Here is a 19,393-nt window from a genome sequence, read left to right on the forward strand (position 1 = left end):
GACATTGGTCTCCAGAATCTGCTGATACTGAGAGGAATCCATGCGTCCCTTAACTTTGACAAGATTCCCAGTCCCTGCACTGGCCCCACAGCCCCACAGCGTGATGGTACCACCACCATAATTTACTGTAGGTAGCAGGTGATTTTCTTGGAATGTTGTGTTGTTTTTCCTCCATGCATAGAGCCCCTTGTTATGCCCAAAAAACTCAATTTTAGTTTCATCAGTGAACAGCACCTTATTCCAAAATGAAGCTGGCTTGTCCAAATGTGCTTTAGCATACCTTAAGCAGCTCTGTTTGTGCTGTGGGTGGAGAAAAAACTTCCTTTGCATCACTCTTGCATACAGCATCTCCTTGGGTAAAGTGCGTTGAATGGTTGAACTATGCACAGTGACTCCATCTGCAGCAAGATGATGTTGTAGGTCTTCGGGTGCTGGTCTGTGGGTTGACTCTGACTGTTCTCACTATTCGTCACTTCTGTTTATCCGAGTTTTTTCTTGGTCTGCCACTTCAAGTCTTAACTTGAACTGTGGAAACAGACAGCTGAAATCTCTAAGACAGCTCTCTGTATCTTTCCCCTAAACCATGATGGTGAACAATCTTTATTTGCAGGTCATTTGAGAGTTGTTTTGAGACCCCCATGTTGCTACTCTTTAGAAAAACTTAAAAGAGGAGGGAAACTTGCAATTGACCCCCTTAAATACTCATAATTTGATTCACGTGTGTATGTAGGTCAAGGGTCACTGAGCTTACCAAGCCAATTTGAGTTCCAATATTTAGTTCTAAAGGTTTTGGAATCAATAAAATTACAACAGTGCCCAAATGTATGCACCTGCCTAATTTACTAAAACAATTATTGTGCGCTTTCTGTAAATCCAATAAACTTAAGTTCACTTCCCAAATATCACTGTGTGTGTCTCCTATATGATATATTATTTTTTATTGTAACAACCAACGTTTTATACAGGAAAATTATGACAATTAAGAAGGTTGCCCAAACTTTCGCATCCCACTGTAATAGCACGCTGGCTGGCTGTGAGTCTGTGACAAACACACTGCTCACCCTCAGTCACTCCATTCCTCCTCAGGGAGGTAGGTACACACAGTACAAAATTGCTGCCCCTGTAATCTCTGTGCCTGATGCAAATGTTTCACCTTGCTTCATGAGAGAAACGGCTCTGGTCTCCCCCTCCCCCCCCCCCCCCCACACACACACACTCTCAGTAATACTTCACCTCTGTTACCCTTCCAGGTCTCCGCTCTTCACCTCACTGCTAATTGGCTTTTTCCCATTTGGCCATAGGTTTTGGTAGGTAAATTAAACAATAACTATGGTTGTCAGGGTCAGTGCTTCCATAGTGGTACCTAAGCAACTACCTAGGCCCCTGAACTCTTTAGAGGCTCCTAAGTCAGTGGATTGCGTCAACTTTACGATCAGTATAGTTCTAATATGAAAGGGGCCCCTCATTCCTATTTGCTCGGGATGCTCATTCAAATCCCGTGGAAATTAACGTTCAGCATTTCTGACCGGAAATCATATTTTTGCGGAGATACCACATCACCGCAACTCAGCCATTTTAGCCCAATCACAAAACTCGGAAGCATTGGACCAATCAGAGAATTCAGAGTCAACTCGGAAGTATTTGGACAATCAGGGAATGCAAAAAATGACCATAAAAAGACTCCTCAGAAATCAGAAAACGGAAATCGAATTTCTGCGGAAATACCGCACTACCGCAAAACGAAATTGGAAATCCGTGGAATCGGTAACAGCATCAGCGAAAATCAGAATATCGGCAGAAACAGAAGTCTGCATTTCAAACCTTACCTATTATTTGACCAGGGACCCATTTTACCTAAAAACTGTCATTGTTTGGGGTAAGTGACATGAATTATTCAGCGTACTTTGTAAAGTGCCACAGAAAATGTCAGCAATATTTAAAGAGAGCCCGAAAAAAATAGTAGGCTACTTGATCCAGGCAGGCTGAGCGGATCAAGTAGCCTCAAAAACCGCCGCTTCACGCCACTCCTGTGGGCTGCACTGGCCCACTTTCACTTTTGTAACCTCTGGGTCATGACACTGGAAAGAGAGATTGACCCTCTCATCCAGCATGCAGGGAGGTGAGGGAGCGGCAGGGGGCGTGGCTAGAGAGTGGGAGCTGCCCAATGGCAGCTCCGGAGACCCTGTAGGAATGCCCCTGGCGGGTGTTTTAAACAGGAAATCCCTCTACCCGTGTTTACCTCCGAGATGGCGAATAATAATGTCACCAATCTCGGGGGACTATAGCGCGGCAGTGGGGGGCAGAGAGCAGCAGCGGGGGGACACATAGGCATGTCATGAGGCAGAGAACATGCCCATGTCCCATCTGCCCCCTCCCCCCCCCAATAACCAACACCTCGGGTTCTCTTTAAAAGCATAATAATAATAATAATAATAATAATAATAATAATAATGTCTAAAAAGCAGCATTGCCAGCTCTTTGTTGGTCATCACTGCAACCACTATGGCCGTGAAATCACATGATCAACACCTGAAGAGCAGGTACGAGCACAATCGTGGCCTTTTTTTATTAATGAATGCACAGCTGGATTTACACCCCCCCCCCCCCCCCCCCTCGTTGTTTTACACAGCAATAGTAAATCAACCTCGCTAGGCTTATTCTGAAAAAAAAAAAATCAAGGTCATGTTACATACTGTAAAGCAACAGCTATCTGCAATACAAATTACCAACCGCATCGTGTGCTTGCTAGCCTGCACACCGTACACCTGCCCCCTCCCCCACCCTGCCGCACCAATGTGTCATCCAGCCATCTTCATCAAATAATAATAGGCCTACGTGTAATGGAACAAACAGGCAGAGCTCCAGAAGAATGATGTTATTCCTTCAAATGAAACTTTATAGATGACTAAACGTATAAAAGAAGCTGCGAGACAAAACATTGTCACTACTTTCTCATTATTTATCAGAACGTACAGTACATGAAGAACCAGCAGGCACTCGGAAGCAATGGAACTGGTATATTGCACAATCCCTTAGCTGCAAGAGTACTGACCACACTGTGCTCAAGACTTAGAGAATAGTCTATAATGCAAAAAAAAATAAAAAATGAATATAGCCTGGCACTGTTGCTTTCATATCCAATTAAGTGCAAGTCCATAGGGTTACTTCAAATGCATAAAACACCATCCGTGCAAAAATAGCACAATATAGATGTACTTATTCCATCCGGAGGTGGACACAGGGTGTGAGAAGGCAGCAGTGGGCACCAGAGAGGTACACAGCTTTACGACCGTTTTGCATGGTGATTCCTGGCTTCTACTGAGGCAGAAAGTGCTCATTATTTATCCAGCAGAGGGAGGGGTCAGCGCTTCCCAAAACAGGCTGCATCTAAATGACCAACAGCATAGATGTGAAGAGCCTAATTATAGGGTGAATGCACAACTTGTATTCAAAACAGATGCACCAAAATGAACATAATGGAGGATGTTAGCTTCCAAAACAGTTTGCATGCATTGAACACAATAGGCTCGATTCACAAAGCGGTGCTAACCCAGTTAGAGACTTTAGGCGTGATAACCATTGCACCACGCTGGTGAAATGACAGTTTAGGCGTGATAAGTTTAGGCGTGATAAGTGTAGATTGCGTGCAAAGTCCTGCACGCAGCAGCGCCATTAAACTCTTTGCGAAGTGCACCAGACTTTGCTAGCGCAAAACTTTTGATCAGCTGTGCACTGTGGTGCTAACCCAGTTGGAGCTTAAACTTATCACGCCTAAACTTATCATGCCTAAACTTATCACACCTAAACTTATCACACCTAAACTTATCATGCCTAAACTGAGTTTAGGCGTGATAAAGGACTTTTCACCAGCGTGCTAACTGTTAGCACCGCTTTGTGAATCAGGCCCAATGAGGTCCTTCATCATGGAAGGGACCCTAACCTCTAATTACCAAACATACATACTGTGAACCTGGGAGCAGCAGAGCATGAAAGTTTACAAATTATTTTAGACAACACAGTAGAATTGACCGCGCCTCTAAACCAGGCCGCATCTGAAATGACTACCAACAGAGGCGTGCAGAGCCCCCTAGAGGCAAATCCACGCCTTGTACTCAAAACAGATGCTAAACTATGCACTAAATCCCTAAACTCATTAAGAAATGGAATGCAAACTTGAAATAGCAAATGGGTGCAGCTAGCCATAAAGTAAACTTACATTTTTTATACAACAGAGAGGTGGCAGAGCTTCCTAAGACAGGATGCCTCTGAATGACTAGCAGCATAGATGTGTAGAGCCTAATTATAGGCAAAATACACAACTTGCATTCAAAACAGATGCACAAACATTAACATAATGCAGGATGTTAGCATCCAAAACAGTTTGCATACAGAGTGTTCTGTATTAGACCCTTCAACCACAATGAGGTCATCCTTCATGGAAGGTACCCTAACAGCTAATTACCAAACAAACATAGTGTGAATCTGGGGACAGCTGGCCATAAAATGGTTTACACATTATTTTGGACAACATGGAAGAATTGGCTGCACTTATTATTTATCAGCACCAACGTAAGGGCTGGTTCAGACGGACGCTTGCGGAGCGTTTACCGCAAGCGTTCGGACCGTCGCGGTAAACGCTCCCATTCAAGTGAATGGGAGCGTTTACAGCAAGCTTTTGCGCGCTTTTACCCGAACGCGGCGTTCGGGTCCCGATTTTCGCGAGCGTTCGGGCTGCCCCTGGAAGCAACATGTAGCTTCCAGGGAGCGGCCAACCGCGACGGCTAATGTTCCCCTACGGGAAAAAAAACCCGCAATCGCATCACGACGCGACCGAAGGCTACTGAAAGCCTGACCGCGCAGCCGCCGCAACGCCCCCAGACGCGACGCTACGCAGACGTCCGTCTGAACCAGCCCTAAGGCTGAAACAGGAATTTAGGACTGTTTAAGTTAGAGTTTCTGGCTGCTTAAAATGAGGTTTATGGATTGACTTTTGCCAACCCCAGCTTATACTCCAGTCAAACATTTTCTCCTGGTTTTTAAGGTAAAAGTTGGGGGATCGGTTTATACTTGGGTCGGCTTATCCTCAAATATCTACGGTATATGAATCCACCATGATATCCTAAAAAAGAATAATGTACCAAAGTACTGTTTTGGTTTCTAACTGCATAAAGGATTTCATTTGAACATCGAGTGTATGGTTGGATCTGTATATTTCTGTCCAGCTTCTCTGCTCATTCCCTCCTCACTGCCTCCCTTCTGATGAGGCATGCTGTTTGCTCTCGTGTGTATACTTCTCTGTGCTTTTCAAGTTTGCTCTCTGCAGATCTAAAGGTGGCCACTAACGATACAATTTGCTGAACGATTGTTTAGAAAAGATTCTACATATGAACAATCTGAAATGATCGTTTGGGACCACTAATTGACAAAACTCTCCTAACCAATCTGATCAGATTATCGGATTAGTTAGGAGAGTTTTGTCCATTAGTGCGATAAGAAATGGCAACAGTACTTTAAGTACACACAGGATACAGTAGTGAATTCCCAACCTTGGACCTACTACAGGGTGCCTTTAAAATATGTTGATATCTAGAAGACCCGGATCATCAAGTACTGGTTGCAATTTTCAACATCTGTGAAGCATTCCAGGAAAATATACTGTATGTCTTCTCATGGGCCAAATTCCAGTAAATATTCTACGGCCTTGGTCAGGCCTGCTTGGTAGAACCACACCATCCTCACATGAGGAATAAAATCACTGTGTCACACTTTGTGATTTCACAGCTGTTATGAAGCAGGCCCCAAGCCTGTGCTGCAAGCATTGCCATGGCAACCATTGGCAGCTCTTAATAAGAGACGCCAAACAGATTAAACTTTACACTGTATCAGCTCAAAGCTGCGCAGAAAATGAACGGCGACCGGCTCTGAAGAGCTGCAAAAAATAGCATTAGCAATTACGACTTTCAGAAGCTCTTACAAAAGCATTATCGAAGACAACAATGTGCCAGAAATCTCACTCACAGAGATATAAATACAGATTGTAAATATCGCAGGCTTGTCATTGAAGACTCTTTCTATTGCCGTATTTATCTACAAGAGCAAACGACTGTATACAGTAAATTGCAAGCAGAATACAGAAATAAACGCAGGCCTTATTCTACCCTATTGACGCCCAAGCTGGTAAATTTAACAAGTTATGCTATACCTCAACCACTGTTTAGGCGCAGTCTGTACTTATGAGGCTTATTTCTAATGAAGTGTCGATCTTCTAGCAGGTCTTTGTTCACATACTTTCAAAATTGGATTACCCCTTTAGGGTCAACAAATTTTACTGTGACGATCTGGGCTTTGATTATCTACCACCAATTAGGGGTGTAACTAGCAATCCCTGCGATCACAGAGGGGGGGGGGGGGGCAAGAGCAGTGAGGGCCCCCCAACTACTGCTTTACTCCCTCGGATACAAGAGACCAGCCTCCATATCAGGTGTTTTGGGGGCTACACCTGTTATGGGTGTGAAGATCATGATGATCACATTATGACCCTTGTGAAATGGGCCCCCAGGCAGTGAGGGTCACCGAGGAAACACTGGGGAGGGGCTCCATCAAAGTGTTGCTTGGGGATGGGGCATATTTTGTAGTTACGCCCTTGCCCTAAAGGTGGGGATCTACAGCTCCATTCACTGGCATTAGCAACTCACATTGTGAGTTGCTAATAGCCATTCCCAAAAATGGGGTTCTGTTGACTATAAGTGTTCTCAGCTCTGCTGTAAAGAAGCCAGTGGCAGTCCCCAGTTTCAAACTGGTGAATTAGTGATACATAATCTGGTGATCACATTAATCTCTATTTTGAGTAAGGTAAACCTGTGAGAATCTTTAAAAAAAAAAGGAGATACTTACCTTACTCCATCTCCCTCCACCTTGCACTTCCAGTGTTGTGTCTTCCCAAAGCTCGCTGCTCTGTGCATAGACCCACTTGGGCTTTGGCCTACAAAGCTGAGCCCGATTGGGTCCGTGCTACTGGGAATGCGTGGGCCGTCACCAAGGGCTTGTCAACGGTTTTGCAGAGGGGACAGAACCAATACGGGCCAGTGGAGGGGGATGGGAGAAGGCTTCCCATTATTGAGATGAGTAACCATTTGGGGCACTTTTTTTCTCTACAGGTACACTTTAATAAGTTTGGTGACACAAAACTGCCACTCTTTGGTTTGTACAGAGGTGATTATGCAAAACACTTAAAAAGTGCATAAAACGAATGATCTCAATGGCAATCTGAAAATCCCCAGACATGTGCTGTTATTGTGTAAGCTCGATATTTGATATATCAACATTTTTAAAAAAAAATTCTGAACATCCTGGATTCCTATTAAACATTGCAAGTGCATCGTACTGCTGTCTGACTGAGGCTCATTTGGCAACCTTCAGCAGCATTCAGCAAATGTGTGGCGTCTTGCCCCTCGCAGGAAGACACGGAATTGCTGTGGTTAGACAATCCTGGATGCTAAAGGCAGCGTCCAGGACAAATGAGCCGATAGGAAACAACGGGCTCAGTACATGTTTCTTGGGCAGTGCATAGTTACATAGTTATTTGTGTTGAAAAAAGACATACGTCCATCGAGTTCAACCAGAGAACAAAGTACAACACCAGCCTGCTCCCTCACATATCCCTGTTGATCCAGAGGAAAGTGAAAAACCCTTACAAGGCATTGTTCAATTAGCCCCAAAAGGGAATAAATTCATTCCCGACTCCAGATGGCAATCAGATAAAATCCTGAGATCAACATCACTGGTCATTACCTAGTAATTGTAGCCATGGATGTCTTTCAACGCAAGGAAAGCATCTAATCCCCCTTTAAATGCAGGTATAGAATTTGCCATAACTGCTTCCTGTGGCAATACATTCCACATCTTAATCACGCTTACTGTAAAGAACCCTTTCCTAAATAAATGGCTAAAACGTTTTTCCTCCATGCGCAAATCATGTCCTCTAGTCCTTTGAGAAGGCCTAGGGACAAAAAGCTCATCCGCCAAGCTTTTATATTGCTCTCTGATGTATATATACATGTAAATTAGATCCCCTCTAAGGCGTCTTTTCTCCAGACTAAATAAACCCAGTTTATCTAACCTTTCTTGGTTAGTAAGACCTTCCATCCCTTGTCGCCCTGCCCTCGCGCACGCAGGGCGACCACCCTGGGCGCAGACCGGCAAGTAGAAGATGGGGGGCACAGGCAGAAGGACATAATCGCTAGGGAGCTGGTGATGCGCAGTGTAGCCAAATAGAAGAAGAATATTACCAGCGCGATCATCCTTGACTCCTCCTGGGCTGCCTGCGTCAGCCGTCAAGTCATCATCACATCACCACTGTGTGATGACACCTGATGTCCTGTAGCGGTACTGCAGGCTGTCAGTGTGCGGCGCCCATGGAGAAGTCGCCTTTACGGGTTCTCTGCTTCTCATCCTCCTGGATGAGCGGCTGGTCACTAGTAAGTAGGCAGATCTACTTGTGGCCTGTGGCTGTGTGACTGTCCCTAAAGAGAAAGGGTTTGCGAGTACACAGGGGTGGGGGAAGGGGGCGAAATTTTTACACCCTCGCCCTGGGTGCAATTTAGCCTAGAAACTGCCCTGGCAGCGCTTGTGCATAAGCTGATTATACAGATGACTGCATCATTTAAATGGAAAGGGCTTACGCAGTTGCCATTTAAAGCCATGTAGACATCTGTCTGAACCAGCCCTAATGCAGACATTAGTACTTTAAAGAGGAACTGTAGTGAAAATAAAATAATGAATAAAACTGCTTATTTTATTACAATATTCATTTATAGATTATTTAATCATTGTAAAATCTTTCTTCTACCCGATTTACATTCTTAAATATATTACTGGTGGTGCCAGGCGATCTGTGCGTAATGTTCGTTACTGAACGTTTTATGCACAGAGGGAGATACTGCTTGCTTGGCAGTTGGCAAAAGCAGTTATTTCCCACAATGCAATAGGGTTCAAAGACAACAAACTGTCAGTGCCATGGTCATGACATTACACTGTGGGAGGGGTTTCACCACAATATCAACCAATCAGACTCCCTCCCTTCCCCCCTGATAATCTATTTGAGAAAAGGTAAAGATTTCTCATGGGAAAAAGAATATCAGCTACTGATTGGGATGAAGTTCAATCCGAGGTTAAAGTTCATCTTTAAATAAATCCTTAATGTCTCTTCTGTGTATTATAATAGGTCACTGGGGATAGGCATCCCTCAATCTCCTTCACACCTGCTGTAGTAGAAATGCAAGTTTCTTCTGCCTGAGGTAAAATGTAATTATTACATTACTATTTGCAATACCTAACCTAGCATAGCCTCTGTCTTGTAATATTCAAACACTTTATTTTGATTAGTTTTTGCCAAGACGATCTTATTAAAATTTATATAAATCTTACTGGCGCTGCAAAGACATTTCTATTTTCTGAAAAAAATAAGCCATATAACCAGTAGGTCATTGAATTAAAGTGGACTTCAACTCAGGGCTGTGGAGTTGTTACAAAAATCTTACGACTCCAACTCCGACTTTGACTCCTCAGTTTATGAAACCACGACTCCGACTCCAACTCCGACTCCAGGTACCCAAAATTGCCCCGACTCCGACTCATCGACTCCAACTCCGACTCCACAGCCCTGCTTCAAGTAGATCTCTCCATCAGGTAATTCTGAAAATGACTAACCCGTCTGCTTCTGTTTACTGAAGTAAAGGTTCTGCTCTTCCCCTTCATGGACTACAGAGGATGTTCAGCTGATTATGTGATTCTCCTCAAAGCTACATCAGTCATCAAGTTTCCCTCACAGCAGAGTCTAAAGTAACCCTGAATAATATAATCTGAATTCCAATGGCTCAATATACAGCATGCCGTTTATCCTACTAATATAATAAATGGGAAAGTTCGGATGTTTGGATGTTCGGATGTTTGTTACTCGATCACGCAAAAACGGCTGAACGGATTTGAATGAAATTTGGCACACACACAGTACATTACGTGGAATAAAGTATAGGATACTTTTTATTCCCATAACCAAAAAGGGGGCGGAGACAAATACAATTTTCACTGGAAAATGTAAACTGCAGCCATTCTTACACTGTTAATGGTAGGGTTCTCAAACTTTGCACAGTTGGTCGTTGGGTGACTGAGATTAATATTCAGAAAGGTGGGTGGAGTCTATAAAAGCCAATCAAAATTAACCTATTGATTTTCAAGGGGAATATTTACATTGCTGCCATTCTTGCACTGTTAATGGCACAAGCCTCAAACCTGGTATAGTTGATCATTGGGTGACTAGGGTTCAATTTCAGAGAGGGGGTGGAGCCACAAACAGCCAATTAGATTTGTTTCATTTCAATGCAAATTATTGATGCCAAACACCGCAAAGATCACAAACTTGGTAATTGATTAATTGTGTGTTAGGGTTAGAAAAGTAGGCACAGCCAACACCAGCCAAATACATAAGCAGGCAACGCCGGGTCATAAGTGGGCGGAGATAAATACAAATTTTACTGGGAAAATGTAGACTGCAGCCATTCTTACACTGTTCATGGTAGGGTTCTCAAACTTTGCACAGTTGGTCGTTGGGTGACTGAGATTAATATTCAGAAAGGTGGGTGGAGTCTATAAAAGCCAATCAAAATTAACCTATTGATTTTCAAGGGGAATATTTCATTGCTGCCATTCTTGCACTGTTAATGGCACAAGCCTCAAACCTAGTACTGTTGATCATTGGGTGACTAGGGTTCAATTTCAGAAAGGGGGTGGAGCCACAAACAGCCAATTAGATTTGTTTCATTCCAATGCAAATTATTGATGCCAAACACAGCAAAGCTCACAAACTTGGTAATTGAGTAATTGATTAATTGTGCGTCAGGGCCGGTTTAAGCAACAATGGGGCCCCGGGGCAAAATAAACCTGCCCCCCCCCCAACAGATACCCCAGAGCAAAAATTGGCATTAAGGGACCTTTTTTGCAGCTGGTATAGTCAGGGTTTGAAGCCCCAATCGGTCGGAGCTCCACACTCTGGCTACCCCAGCCTACATGGGGGACAAGGGGTTAAAAAGTTTCAGGAGGGGAACCCCACATAATTTTTTAAAATAAAAATTCTTACACTCTAAACATAAAAAAAAAAATTGGGAAAATAGGAAAAAAATGCCAGGGACCTTCATACAGCCATATTGCGGCTGTATAGCGATCCCTGGCCAAAGTGCTGCGGCTGCGTATGGACCCCCTGGAAACCCCGTCAGGAAATGTATTGCTCTTTCTTTTGATGCATGTAAAATTACACTATCGTTAGGTTTGCTACTAAAAGTGACATTTACCGCATTTAAAAGTATACTTTTTTCCTTCAAAACTTTAAAATCGATTTTCTCAAAAACTATAAGGTCTTTTTGAAAAATTGTTTTTTCCTCTTATTCCCAATGATCTTCTTAACATATCCTGCAAATTTAGGGTTTCTAGAGTTTAAGGTGGATTTGCTATTAACCATTAAAGTCGGCTAGTTTTTAAATGTGTATTTTTTTTCCTTTGAAACTTTAAAGAGAATCTGTACTCTGAAATTCTTACAATAAAAAGCATACCATTCTATTCATTATGTGCTCCTGGTCCCCTCTGTGCTGTTTCTGCCATTCTCTGCTGCAAACCTGGCTTGTAATTGCCAGTTTTAGGCAGTGTTTACAAACAAACTAACCAGCTTCTAATAGGCTCAGCTAAGCAGAGTGTGTTAGTCACACAGAGCCTGCAGGGGGTGTGTACAGCTTCTAGCTAATCACAAGCAGCCCTGCACATTCCAGTCTGACTGCCTCAGCCTGACTGTGCCGACTATAGAGAGAAGATTAGATCATATAACAGAGATAACACAGCTACTGTGCAATTAGGAAAAGCTGCAGTAAGCCAGACCACATTAGAAAAGGCATAGGAACTTATAGCATAGAAGAAATAAAGATAAACAATTTGTTACAGAGTCTCTTTAAAATTGATTTTCTCAAGAACTATAAGGTCGATTTGAAATTTTTTTTTTCCTCTTGTAGCCACTGGGGGCCCCTACAAGCTCTGGGGCCCTGGGGCAGCTGCCTCCTTTGCCTTAATGGTAGCGCCGGCCCCGGTTAAGGTTAGAAAAGTGGGCACAGCCAACACCAACCAAATACATAAGTGGGCAATGCCGGGTCATACGTGGGCGGAGACAAATACAAATTTTACTGGGAAAATGTAAACAGCAGCCATTCTTACACTGTTAATGGTAGGGTTCTCAAACTTTGCACAGTTGGTTACTGGGTGACTGGGGTTAATATTCAGAAAAGTGGGTGGAGCCTACAAAAGGCAATCAAAAATTACCTATTGATTTTTCAGGGGAATATTTCATTGCTGCCATTCTTGCACTGTTAATGGCACAAGCCTCAAACCTGGTACAGTTTTACATTCATAAAACAGGGTGGAGCCACACACAGCCAATATGATTTGTTTCATTTTAATGCAGGCTATTGATGCAAAAGACCGCAAAGCTCACAAACTTGGTCATTGAGTAATTGATTGTGTGCTAGGGTTAGGAAAAGTGGGCGCAGCCAGCACCTGCAAAATACATAATCGGGCAATGCCGGGTCATCAGTATGCGGAGACAAATGCAAATTTCACTGAGAGAATGCAAACTGCAGCAATTCTTACACTTTTAATGGTAGGGTTCTCAAACTTTGCACAATTGGTCACTGGGTGACTGGGATTAATATTCAGAGAAGTGGGTGGAGCCTACAAAAGCCAATCAAAATTCACCTATTGATTTTCAAGGGGAATATGTAATTGCTACCATTCTTACACTGTTAATGGCACAAGCCTTAAACCTGGTACAGTTGGTCATTGGGTGACTGGGGTTCAAATTCAGACAAAGGGGTGGAGCCACAAACAGCCAATCAGATTTGTTTAATCTCAATGCAAATAATTGATGCCAAAGACCGCAAAGCTCACAAACTTGGTTATTGAGTAATTGTGTATTAGGGTTAGAAATAGTAGGCGGAGCCAACACCAGCCAAATACATACCTGAACAATGTTAGGAAATAAGTGGGTGAAGAAAAATACAAATTTCATTGCGCAAATGTAAACTGCAGCCATTCTTACACTGTTAATGGTAGGGTTCTCAACTTTGCACAGTTGGTTACTGGGTGACTGGGATTAATATTCAGAAAAGTGGGTGGAGCCTATAAAAGCCAATCAAAATCCACCTATTGTTTTTTAAGGGGAATATTTAATTGCTGCCATTCTTGCACTGTTAATCACCTGTACCTGGTACAGTTGGCCATTGGGTGATTGGGGTTCAAATTCAGAAAAGGAGTGGAGCCACATCCAATCAGATTAATTTTATTTCATTGCAAATTATTGATGCCAAAGACCGCAAAGCTCACATACTTGGTCATTAAGTAATTGTGTTTTAGGGTTAGGAAAAGTGGGCAGAGCCAACACTAGCCAAATACATACCCGGGCAACGCCGGGCGTCCAGCTAGTACTTCAATAAAGCAATTTTACTTAAAGAGGAGCTGTTAGGTATAAGGTCTCAGAGAAAATAAACACATATATCAGTAGCTAAAGATTGGCTGTACTTACATTACATATGCATTTCACTGTCCACGTTTGTACTTCACAGAATTTTTATATAGTATATGCAGAGATTGATGCTCCTGACAGCTCATGGCAGGTTCCATGTTTTTCTGTCTTCTATGAAGCCAATTGTGTCGTCATGTCCTGACTGCTTCCTGATCACAGAAAAGCTCGTACTGAATAACACAGTGTGCAGTGAATATTAATTAGCCATGTGGCTAGGAACAATAGCTGACTCCTGCAGTGTACTCTGCCCGGAGATTTATCAGTGCTATGCGCTGGACTGATTACAAGCTGCTGTAACGTCTCATTAGCAGCCGAGGGGAGAGCCCCAGAATGCTTTGCAGTATGGTATGCGGCTTGCGTCTTCTTAAGAATAACAGCTTTGCTGATAAGCACACATCAAAGGTAAGAGAGATTTTTATCTTCACTAATGCCTTTTTGGCTTCCTTCTAAACTGTTTAACACAGGAGAATAGAGGTTTAAATTAGCTTCTGCAGCCTGACAGTTACTCTTTAAGAAGAGCTTTACAGGAACCTCTTGATGGTTACCCCATTAGAACCGCCACCAGTCTTACCACCTCACTTCCTCCCACCTGGCCAGTCCCACTGCCTCCCTGGTCCCCTGGTGAATCCTCCCTCCACTCTTCTAGTGTTGCCTCTATTTTGGTCCTGCTGGGGATATTTAGTGCAGATATTAACTAGAGGGTGGAGGCGCCCAAAACATAGTAAAATCATTTAAAATAGTTTATAAGGAAAGGCAGTCATTGGCAGTCATCTCTTGTAGAACATAGCAGCCATTACAACTTAACCATTAAGACTTAATAGAAATGCTAAAGGTTTATTGAACAGAAATAGGGTCAATGTGTTTCACAGACTTTTCCCACTATATATGAAGTCAATAGTACCCCCAAAACATTTTTTGGAGTTTGTAATCAGGGAGGCAAGGCCACACGCCGGAAATCAGGTGATTTGGGGTCTTCGGGATGGCTTCGAGGAACAAGGTAGCGCAGGTAACTATAACTTTCTTTTACAGGAAGTCTGCCAGAATTTACATTTTGGCTGGAGATCCACTTTAATGTAGTAGTGGCCATGCTACTGAAGCATCGTGGTCTCACTACCATCACATCGAGCGGCACTTAAAAAGGAACGCGCGTAAGGTACAGGGACGCTATCGATTGACATGTTATTTTCAATGGAGTTAGGAAATGTTTGGGAAGTGCTGCTAAGTGTTGGTGTATACATCTGAATCTTTATCTCTGTGTTTACTGTTATCTAATCCCTTTCACATTTTTCTGAGGCCGGTTCTGAGGGCAGACTCAGCCATGAGGGGAGGGGTGTTTCCCTTCACAGTGCATGTGTGTAGAGAGCTCAGGCAGAGACAGGCAGAGCTTTCTCTCACAAAGAGCAGAGGAAATGTATCTTATGTGCAACATAAACATCTGTTGTGTGTGTGAAACCTGATATATGAAAACAAAAGCCTGTCAGGTAATCTGCTTCAATATTACACTGTTCTTAGCATGTCAGATTGCAGAGTTTCTTACATATCCATACCTCTGCAAATGGGACATTCCAAATGTAGCTAAAATCTACACACAATAGAATAAAAGCGTTTGCCTCTGGTATTTAACATGAAAAGTAGGAAAATGTTTACACAGCTACTTAGACATTATTTGTCCATTGTCATTTTAGAACTCATGGTTTGATAGAATTCCTTTCAGAGCGCACGCTATGCTGACAGCACCACACGCAGCGTGCGCTCACTAATATTAACCTGCGCTGCTTGATCATGGTATCTTTTATGAATCAACCCCATTGAGCGCCAGGCTTTCCTCCTCTACCCATCAAAACCTATTACCTCATGCCTGCATTCCTCTAGCCATGTAGGGATGCTCGATTATAAATAATGGCTTGCACACACATATGTTGGGATCACAGTGCAGGCCTTGTTCCTCTGCCATCGGTATTCCTCCTGGCCCTTCCATTTGGCTCAATACACTCCTTCCACCCTTGGCGCTCAGGAGAACCAGCCAAGTGTTAGAAGTGTGAACTGAATTCCCTACCTCAAGGCCAGCAAGTAGAAGACCTAAATGACAGGTCTGCGTTAAAGAGGTAGTAAATATATAATGTCTCGTTTTTTCGCTGCGCTATGTTTCCATGTAAAATACATCAAGATTGGTGTGCAGCGAGTCCTCATGCAAGGCACAGGAGAATAAATAATGTATTTTTAATGCGGCTTGCGTACAGATCAATATGGCCATCCATGCTGCCGATGAATATTACATGTGTTGAAACTGCTGCGAACGCGTGTAAACAAAAGAGAGCCAAGCCACGTCCTACGTTGTATTACAAGTCAGCCTTCATCTGCAAAAAGGAAGAGTCAAGTTTTAGCCACGTGTCCCCGTCATTAGACACTTCAGGGAGGGCGTTTTGCATGGTTGATGTCCTCCATCAATTTGCCTGCTGCCCTGGAAATGTTTTATAAACCCAAAAACAATTATATTCACTTTTTTTTCCCCAGTAAAGGAACAATTTGTGGTTAATGAGTTGTAATGATTTAGGACTCTGGTAAAGCACAACGGGTTTCTCCCTGCTGCTATGGTGCGGAGATTTGGAGAACACATATCAAAGGAGTGTAAGTATGCAAATCACGGAGAATGTGGAAGGGAACATGAAACACTTCTTGAGGATAATTAAGGCTAATTTATTTTTTCTTGTTCTACAGTAGAGCGTTCCTTAGAGCTGAACTCCAGACAAAAATATGATTTTACCTTTCCAATGTGGCGTCGTCTGTATTATAAATAGAACACACTTATACCACCAGTGCCAGTTTATTATTTTTTTCTTTTTGTATAATTGAGAATAGAGTTCACTGCTGCGACAGGTTGTCAGCTGAATTTCTACCAACCTGGAGACCACACTTTCTGTGGGATTGTTATGCTCCTCAGCCCTGGTCAGGTTACTGTGCCACATATACTTTACTCCAAACAGGGGCACAACTTGAGGCATCTCAGTGAAACTATGACACCCTTCCCTCACCCACCATAATGACCTCCATAGCCTGTGGTACATATGCCAGGGGTCATAAAAGTGTGGCCACCATGATCACTTCCCATAATAGTGTAGCCAACATGACTCCTTCATCTATAACAAGTGTGACCACAACAACGCCTGCTATGGAGGTGAGCCCCTAAACCAGAGTAAGGAACAATGAGAAGTTGGGTCACTCAAAAGCCTTGTGTAGGGGTTTCTCCCCGAGTAGTTACCATGTCTGTTCCCACAATGTGATGCTCATAAACCTACCCCCCCCCCCTTTCCCAGGAGCCAAATGGATCATGGTTGGGTATTCCAGCTTGACAATGACCCAAAACACAAGACCAAGGCAACAAAGGAATGGTTCAAGAAGAAGATCCTTAATCCAATAGAAAATCTGTGTTGAGAGGCTAAGGTATAAGTTGCCAAATATCACCCTCAAAACCTTACTGACTTAAAGAGGATCTGCAAAGAGGAGTGGGCCAAAATTCCTCCTGAGATGTGTGAAAAACTGGTGGCCAACCACAAGAAACGTCTGACCACTGTGATTGCCAACAAGGGTTTTACCACAAAGTTCTACGTAATCTTTTTATAGGGGTAAAATACTTATTTCACTCATTACACTGCACATCAAGCTCTGACTTTTTTGAGTTGTTTTGAGGTTTGAGGTTTTTGAGTTCTTTTGTTGTTATTACTTTATTGTTTAGTCTCTCACAGTTACAATAAACCTACCATTGCAATTGTAGACCGGTCATTTCTTGGTCAGAGGCCAAACAATCAGCAGAGGATCAAATGCTTCTTTCCCTCACTGTACTTTCCTAAAGTGATGAATTACTGGGGTTGATTCTTGCTCGTATGGACTGAAAACGTATTTTTTAAGAAGCCAAATGAATACTTTGCATCGATTGTTCAATAGGGGGGACACAGAACCATTACGTTTCTCACATAACAGCAGTTTTCGACAATACGGCTGTAGAAAATGTCTGCCTGTCAGTTCCCCCGCCGCTTAGTAGAGGTCTTTAAAGTGCCACGTGGCTGAGGTCCCACAACAGCCAAAGGCCTGACCTCAAATCTGTCTGGAGTGTAATTCTACAAGAGGCTGCCTCAAGTGTACGACACCCTGGGGAACCCTTTAAGAGTCTGCCAAAAGATAGTAAACAATGAACTAGAGGCAGCGGCACACTAACTTTCCCCCAGTAGGATTGGCAGCTGTGGCGAATCGCTCTCTGGGTCCCATTTTGTCGTGTGATATATCAGTTTATAGCGGAGAAACTCTTGGCACCCTTTTTATCTCTCTTATATTGATGAAGAAAAGACTCCGCTAAACTGACTCTCCTGGTTAACCCTCAAAGGAGTAAGCAAAGGCCATTTCTGGACGCCCGTGTGGAAAAAAAGCGGGAACCAATGAGCACCACTTCCATTACAGAGGTCATGCAAGGCCCCCTGGGGGATTTGTGCGCTACATAAACACAAAGCAGCAACATCTGCTTTTCCTGAGTTTACTTCACAGTGAAATACATCACTTCACCTCTGAGGATTCTCAAACATGTTTCCATATAAATAGAAGCAAAGCAGATGTTGATTATATATTCCGTTTATCTCCTGTGCAGTATGTCTTGCTTTACAGGTGAGGCAGCTTACATATTATATTTCAAAAATAGTGTTTGTTTGTTTTTTTCTGTGGCGTTGCTGCCCATCTCTTAGTTTTATCACACCAAAGCCTGGCAAAGGGTGGTGTAAGCTGTTATCTTCTCTTCAAGGACAAATTTATACTTTTGAAATATAACCCTAAGCCAGATGTTAGATGCCTTCATGAATAATGCCCTAATCAATAATGCAATATACTAGCATTCATTATTTTATTCCTATTTACAAGCATGACATCCTCAGAACTTACAGTATAAACTGTTCAACTGATAGTAAACCAGCTGCAGTGTGCACTGATCTCTCATTTAAGAAAGTCTGAGTAAAAAAAAAAATAAAAAAAAAAAATGAGCTTAACCCTTTCCAATCCTTTGTGGAACTATGTGCAAGATTGGCAGTTACCAGTTCAGCTCCAAAGATGGACATAGTCTAACATAGAAAAACATGGCTGCCACTAGTGGAGCCATTGCCAGATCTAACCCAGTCTGTCACTCAGTGGTGCTCACCGCCAGGTCGTGATCACGCTTACGCGTGGATTCACGACCATTTTGACGCATTCCGCCTCGGACACGAAAATCCGTGAATAGATTTTCAACCACGAAAATCTACTTCGGCTTTGCGTGAATGCGGACAGAAATCCGCATTCACGCTCGTGAAACCCAGGGCTGAAGTCGTGGTTTGCGGAAATGCGTCAAACTATGCGGAAGTGACACATTGCAGGCCAATCAGAGTGCCCCAGCCAGGCCCTAGCAACCAATCACAGGAGGGGAGCTATGCCCTCCCCTCCTGAATATAAAGCGGCGGCCATGATGGAAAAGCTCTGTCCTTGTTAGACTGTGGTGCTGAGAGGATTATCTCCAGGCCATTGTTGTTTAAGCAAGTGCATTTATTGTGTTAAAAACAAAGCGTTTTTTTTGCTAACACTGCTCTTATACTGTACACAGTTAGCTAGTCAGTGAGTGATTGCTGTAGTTAGTTGTAGTCAGTGTAGTGTAGTGGGAGTGTGGGAGTCTAGTGATTATTTAACTGTGTGTAGTGCTGTGCAGGCAGGTTCAGTGCTGCAGTGTAGTGGGAGTGGGGATTATCTGTGTGTAGAGTGCAGGCAGGC

The 19,393-nt window shown here is 43.1% G+C and overlaps 1 protein-coding gene across 8 annotated transcripts in view; it reads right to left on the bottom strand.

Annotated features, from left to right (window-relative positions):
* The window catches only part of GRIK5 (glutamate ionotropic receptor kainate type subunit 5), a 793,047-nt gene that overhangs the window by 301,396 nt on the left and 472,258 nt on the right, over positions 1–19,393 (bottom strand). Inside the window, exon 1 of one of the 8 annotated variants that reach the window (XM_068241464.1) lies at positions 5,558–5,771. The exons of the other annotated variants lie outside the window; for them this stretch is intronic. Coding sequence (XP_068097565.1) covers position 5,558 — 1 coding nt within the window. The 5' untranslated portion in view covers positions 5,559–5,771. Of the gene's footprint in view, positions 1–5,557; positions 5,772–19,393 lie in introns of those variants that run through there. 8 annotated transcript variants of the gene reach the window in all.

This window comes from Hyperolius riggenbachi, chromosome 6 (genome assembly GCF_040937935.1).
Source record: "Hyperolius riggenbachi isolate aHypRig1 chromosome 6, aHypRig1.pri, whole genome shotgun sequence".
Lineage (NCBI taxonomy): Eukaryota > Metazoa > Chordata > Amphibia > Anura > Hyperoliidae > Hyperolius > Hyperolius riggenbachi.